This window comes from Sinocyclocheilus rhinocerous, unplaced genomic scaffold (assembly GCF_001515625.1).
Source record: "Sinocyclocheilus rhinocerous isolate Xijiao unplaced genomic scaffold, SAMN03320098_v1.1 scaffold153, whole genome shotgun sequence".
NCBI lineage: Eukaryota > Metazoa > Chordata > Actinopteri > Cypriniformes > Cyprinidae > Sinocyclocheilus > Sinocyclocheilus rhinocerous.
The window spans coordinates 4,757,076-4,764,210 of record NW_015660878.1 but is presented as its reverse complement, the minus strand read 5'-3'; the positions used below and the strand labels follow the sequence as shown (position 1 = coordinate 4,764,210).

Below are 7,135 nucleotides of genomic sequence, written 5' to 3'. Positions count from 1 at the left end.
GCCGGTACGAGACTCGAACCCGCAACCTTTGGGTTATGAGTCCGACTCTCTAACCATTACTCTCTAACCACGACTTCCCCCAAGTAATGACTTCTACTGTGTTTTTATGCTTTGCGTTGCGTATTGCGCCGCGTAAACAGGGGCGTGTTTAAACGAGGCGTTTTAGGAGGGCATGGACTAGTCTTAACTTTTATAAAGAATATCTCTTTGGATTTGAGACTTTAGTCTTTGCAACTTTACAGATCTTCTTTATGCACCAAGAGCTTGTAACACTCCAAAGAGAAAGGAAAAACTGAAATCGCATCATATGACCCCTTTAAGTTTTGTGAAGGATGACCACTGGTAGGAAGCCTTTTTGCTGTGTTACCATCAATCTGTAAAACGGTGTATGTATATTAGGTATGGAAATGACAAATTTTGAGTTTTGATATGGGATATGGTCATTGCGCTACTGTTTTTATATGTTTGTGGTTATGTAATGTGTTCTGTTTCACATATTATTTTTAAAAAGTAGTTGGTAGTATAGGCTATGTACTGTGCAGTATTCAGTAAAAAGTTTAATTCCGAACTTAGATTGTGATATTTTGTCTTAAAAATTCTGAGCATGTGTTTTTGTTTGTCCCCCAGAAACAGAGGGAGGTGGAAGCAAAGCGTAAAGAGGAAGAGAAGCAGGAGCGAGAGAAACAGCAGGCAATACAGAGAGATCTGGAGAGACAGCTTGAAGAAGCTAAAGAGGTGAGACAGAGAGAAAAGTTTTTCTGTTTCCTTAAAATGTGTTTTCACACTACACCCGCTTAAACACATTTTAACACATTCATGCACTTGCATTACTGTGACAAATCCATTTACTTAAAACAGCATTTTAGTACTTTGAATAAAACAGTTATATGACACTAGCCGAGTTTCCATTACCATTCAAATTGTGCAAATTGAAACTGCGATTTGAAAATAAAGCTAATGGAAACACGTCAGTTTTGCAAAAACTCCCATATATGGCAAAAAGGTTTTTATGCTTGCATGAGGTGGTTTTTCAGGCAATTCGAAAACGGAATATATCACAAAACTGCAATGGAAACAGGTTTTATTTTCGCATTTAAAGGTAACCTGGCATATGTAAAAGTCACATGATCATTCTTTAATGTACTATAACCTCCAAGAAACATCTCGTATGTGGCCACTCTCAAGTATAAAGGGCTTTCCTTGCCATTAATGCTTGGATAACCCCGTATTTACACTGCACACGTGACACATCTGTGGTGCATTATGGCTCCGACATGGTCACTCTAGTCTATACATGCTATTATTATTATTTTTACTGACCCCAAATATTTGAACGATATAAATATTAGTCCTTAAGACGGGACATTGTAGTGTTAGAGCATTAGAAACAATATTGATTAAGTTGCTAATTATATAGGCCAAAGAGAAGATGACCGCTACATTTACTGCGATGGAGAAGGAGGTGCAGCAGCAGAAGAAAAGGATCCATGAATTAGAGCTCACACAAGTTAAACTGGAGGAGGCTCTCAATGCTCAGATTCACGATCGTTTAGAAGAAGACAGAATCCGACAGGAACTGGAGAGGTACAGCAAATTTCATATTATTTCATTTTATTCATACCTTTGCCAACACACAAGGACATTATACTTTATAGGCAACTTGCAGAGGAGCAGAAGAAACTGGCAGAGCTTCTCCTCCATCAAAGTCAACTTGAAACTCTTGCTGTGAGGAGTCAGGAGGACTCTTCCACCACAACACCTCACATCAGTCAGCAAACAGAAGAGAGCAGTCAACACAGCACAGAGGTGAGAGACAAATGTGTGGAGAAATAAAGAGAGTAAAGGATGTTTTATAGGGTTGGTTAAATCTGGTTTTTTTTCCATTTGATATTATATTAGCAAAACATTCATAATTTACAGTATTTTTACATGATCCTTTTCATTGCCTCTCTGATTCTTACAATCAAAGAAGTAAATCAAAGGTAATGAATGTCAGAGAGCTGCCTGAACTCAACAACCCTCTCTATCAGGTTAAAAAAGATGATTATCGTCAACACTGTCATAACAGACAGTTTCATTCACTCCTTCAAGTGGACTATATTAGTAGAGTAATGTAGGGAATAGTCAATGAGGTGTAATTTGGGATACAGCCTCTGTCTAAATGATGTTGAGTTAGCATTGGTAACTGTCAATGCTAATGAAAATAATCAAGAGGCTGTCTGTTCGTTTTCAACCGACTGGCTGATTTTTGTCTGATTTTAATGGTTCTGTTTGGACACAATGTCTCCAATCAAACAAAATGTGTCCATCAAGCCCTGTGTGATGACCTGTAGTACTGATTTAAAAGAACATTCTGGGTTTAGTACAAGTTAAGCTGAATGATTAGTTCAAGCAAAAATACAACCTTTTGTCGTCATATACTGGAAGAATTAATAAAAAATAACTTTTGCCCTTGGCTGTGACCCACCTTACATTTCAACATTTTTGAAGTTTTTGAAAGTCTCTTATCCTCACCAAAACTGCATTTATGTGATCAAAAATAGAGTACAGTCATATTTTTAATAATTAATATTGCTGATAATAGAGTACAATTCTATTTTAATATATTTTAAAATATAGTTTATTCCTGTGATGACAAAGCTGAATTTTCAGCAGAAGCAGCAGTTCACATGATCCTTCAGAAATCATTCTAATATGTTGATTTGGTGCTCAAGGAACATTTATTATTATAACTGTTGAAAACAGTTGTGCTGCTAATATTTTTGTGGAAACTGTGATCATTAAAATAAAAACAGCATTTATTTATTGTAAAAATTAGGTATTTGCCATCACTAATGATTAATTTAGTGCATCCTTGCTGAATGTTTTTTTTTTGACTCACTGACCCAAATTTTTGAACAGTGTCATAACACACTGTATCACATCACACACGTTTGAAAATGGAGAAGTGTGAATGAGATTTGGACCAAAGGTTTACTTTTGGGTGAGTTATTCCTTTTGAAGGACAGTTTTGCTACTGTATCTTTAAGATTTCTTCGTGTAAATGCCTTTTTTATAATTGACTGAAGTCCATGAGCCTGCGTAGTTCACACAGTCGTGAACATTTAACACAAGCATTGCTTAGCTGGACCGCCCCTGTTCTAATTACAGCTTGTTTAGTAGTTCATTAACAAACACCTTTTATTGTAAAAGGAGGTACCTGTCCATGAATCGACTTCCACTGCGACACCACCCAACATCCAGCAACCAGAGGAGAGCGGTCAGCACAACACAGAGGTGAGAGTCTAGAAAAGTATGGGACTAACGGAAAAGGGCCATTTGTGCTACATACTGTAAATGATGCCTCAAATCATGCCCTATTACTTTAAGTTCTGACCCCATGCCATATTCTATGTATTTCTATACAGAGAGAATTGCTGAATCAGTCTACTACCACTCAGATGCTGAAACACTGGAAGATTCAGCTTAACCGCCTCATGAAGCCTATCACACCAGGAGGTAAGATGCAATGTCGGTCCCAGAATTTTTATGACACAAGTAGTTTTCAACTGTCACGTGAATATGAAATAAACAAGATATGTTCCGTTTGATCATATATAAGCAATCATAAACAGCTTTTTTGTATTTATCTGCTCATTTACAGACAAAGTTGAGCATCTGCCAGTAAAGCCCACCTGCCCCAGACAGGGCCAGGCCCTCACCAGCACAGAGTTCATTGCTAAGGTTCAAACAGGCATCAGCCCAGAAAAAGGAAATGGTTACAACCCATCACCAACACAAGAAGAGGAAGAACAGGGTTCCTAAATCTGTGTCCAAAATCTGTATATCTATGATAGATTAGATTATACATGTTTTGTACAGCTGGTTTGCCCTGTGTGTTAGGCTGCAGGTCGAAGTCTTATTTTATTATTTATGTACATAGTAATCAGCTTTTTATTATGTAATATGCACAAAATGAATAGTAAAAATAGATTCAGGAGGCGTTGCACTATTTGATGGCAGTAGTCAAACAGATGTTTTAACTCTTTAAATAAGTGGTTGTCCATTTCAAGTTTCCCTATTGGCAAAGAAAATATTTAAAGATATTGCAGGTGCTTCTGCTGTAATGAAGACTTTTGTGTATACAGAAACTAGGAGTTGCAATATATTAATATTAATAATATTAATCATTAAAATTCCAGAAGCCTTATTCATTATCTGAACGTTTTCCAGCATTTACATTACAAATGAATTAACATGACTTTTCTAGTCATTTGTGTGTGTGTGTGTGTGTGTGTGTGTGTGTGTGTTTTACCTACTAATAGCAATTTCTCACCCAATAAAATATTTTAGAACATGGCATAAACAGGAAATATGATCAAAGTCAACTTCAAGGTGTTGAGGCAACAAATTAAACTAAAAAATATGTCATCTTACATTTTGATCATTAGTTGTTTTAGCTTATTTTAATGATTTTTTTGTGTGTGTCTTGTTTCAAATCATTTTAGTTCATCTTAGAAGTTTGCTCCGGCCTCCAGGTCAAGAACCCACCTCTTCAGATAATGCACTGGGAATCACAGTTAATTTTGTGTTTTTGTTATGATGTGTAATTCTTTGTTTGGTCAGTAGAGGGGGTGCTTGGTCTGGGCTGCAGTTTCACCCCCAAACCAACCGCACATATATCTACTTTTTTCAGCAGCACTTTCCCGCCTCAGCCCTATAGATCAGGAGGCAGGATCCTAAAAGTCATTCTGGGAATCCAATCAACATACTTTTTTATTTTGATAATCATGTTTTTAAATTGACGGACCAAGTCGAAACAATTAGTACACCCCCATTTTGTGCTAAAAAGTGAAAGGAATCATGAAATCTATTTATAGATCCATGGAGGCCAGCAAGAAAGTACAGTTGAGTTTGTGGCTTTGAGGCTTCTGTTGAGAATGAATAATGGTTTTCTCTGTTAGTTTTGGGTGGTCATCAACAGACTGACTGTAAATGATCTTTGTAAAATAAAAATAAAAAACGTTGTGGCCGTGATTTTTCCAGATACAGATATTTTCCCCCATTGGTTTGGAGGGTTTCTACCTGTGGGTCTAGAGATTTGAGGTTGTGACGAGAGGAATTGTCAGGTCCAGAGATGAGGAAAGATAAAATGCGATACTTAAACCATTGTTTCACTACTTCTGTAATAGTAAATTGTATCCGTATGCTCTTTTAATAATTTAATCTAGATATTATTTGCATTTCAATATCCTGGGCTCTAGTAAGTTCACCGAAAAGTAAATAGCCTTTAGCTGCAATTTAACAGAAGTTGCTACAGATATTTTTTTCCCCCACTGTTGTGATGTATATCAGAGTGAGATGGATTATCGAACAAGAAAAAATATAAGGGGTGGGACTTGGTTTTGTCCATTGGTTGGGATATGAAGGGGGATCTAAATGTGAGCTTATAGTCAGTTGTAAGAAAGGGGTGAGGTTACCGTTTAAGTGGACTACGTGATTGGAGAAATCCAGCATACATCACCAAAGAGAAGTCTGTCGTTTCACACATATACATAAATGTAGATGCCTTATTAGTGGCTGTTTGGCCGCTATACATAAGCCATCTGCCATATTGGAACTGTCAAAGGCCGGTAAATGAACACTTGAGAGCAATTTGACTGTGTCTGTAACCATAGTTATACACATGTATGAATATCTGCATCTGCAATAGACTTCAGAGGATGATTTTGATAAACTAACACAACACGGCAATACAAAGGCAGCTAACACAGTATCAAAAGTTACCATAGTTCCAAAACCTGTAATATAAGTTAATAAAAAACAAACCATCACATTTTTTACCTGTGAACGGTTATCCTATATCTTTGAGAATTAAAATCTTGGTGTTTTTTTTTTACAACCCAAGGCTGTGCTATGTTGTGGCATCTTGGAAAACATTGATTATTACCATGACTGACGACACGTTGACCGTTCCAATATGGTGGACGCCTCTACATGTGTGGAGTGGCTAAATGTGGCATCTATGGCTCCAGACACATAGACATGTCCACCATCTTGTAATGGCCAACGTGACATGACTCGGAAGTATTGTACAGGTCAGAGTATAAAGAAACAAACACAGACGAATCACTCACAATAAGATTAATAACATGCATTTAGAATATAGAAACGCTGAAATTCCATTCACAAGCATCACTCATTATCATACTGTACATTGGGTGGATATTTTGGTTATTTTGTAATGCTTTTGTAGTGCTTATTTTGTTATTCTGACAGCAGATTTTGGTGCTTGTTATTTTGTAATGGGGAAAAAGTGGTTTCAAATGAAGTTCTCTTGAGGTTTATTTTGCAGTTAGAAGCAGATTTCCTGTGATTATTGCATTCACATTAAACCGAACTGGGCTTCAATCGCATTAAAATGCTGCGTACTGTTAAGTTGCGCTTTCGTAACCTGTCCTGTTTCACACAATAATGTCGGCAATATTTTCTACCCAACACTCTCAATATTTAACCTATTGTAGAATGAGCCTCCTTCTGGAGTGAAACCATGGCAGGATATATTATAATGTGTCTCCTGCAAGTTTGTCATTGTGAAAGCAATATGTCTCTGCACCCAGCTGCTTCCCATGAGGAAGTGTTTTATGAGAACCATATTAGAGCAACACACATCGCAACTTCTATAGTATTTCTGCAAGCGCTTAGCCGTGCAAAGTGATCATTGATTTAGCACATATTTATCTGCTCAATCTGCTCAAGGACACCAGATACATTTGGAGTGGTGGAGCGGAACATTTTCGGCTGGCCCTGTAAGCCATTAAGCACAGTAGATGCTTTCAGTTGGCTTCTGTCTCTCATGATCGACGACTCTGTTTTAGGGTCTGGTAGCGGCACTACCCCATTTATGTATTAACAGCGGGTCCACCCTTAACCCGAGGATATATGTCTGATACAAAACCACCTGTAATTATATTCTTCATGCAAGACCAACTTCCTTCAGTGCATTTCCCAGGCCAGAAAAAACACGAGATGAACCGCAGAATGGAAAGCAAATGATCCAAAATACTCTGGCACTTCTGAGGATTCAAAGGGGAACTCGGGCCTTTTGTTGTTTCAGCTGGAGCACTTGTCCCCACATCTTGTTTATGAAAAAACT

The 7,135-nt window shown here is 37.5% G+C and overlaps 1 protein-coding gene across 1 annotated transcript in view; it reads left to right on the top strand.

The window, feature by feature from the left end:
* def6c (DEF6 guanine nucleotide exchange factor c) overlaps positions 1-5,009 on the top strand; it is an 11,388-nt gene extending 6,379 nt beyond the window's left edge. Inside the window, exons 8-13 of the mRNA XM_016534997.1 lie at positions 628-735; positions 1,418-1,584; positions 1,656-1,806; positions 3,193-3,276; positions 3,408-3,498; positions 3,644-5,009. Of these exons, the coding sequence (XP_016390483.1) occupies positions 628-735; positions 1,418-1,584; positions 1,656-1,806; positions 3,193-3,276; positions 3,408-3,498; positions 3,644-3,804 (762 nt within the window). The 3' untranslated portion in view covers positions 3,805-5,009. The remainder of the gene's footprint in view (positions 1-627; positions 736-1,417; positions 1,585-1,655; positions 1,807-3,192; positions 3,277-3,407; positions 3,499-3,643) is intronic.
* Positions 5,010-7,135: the final 2,126 nt, after the last annotated feature.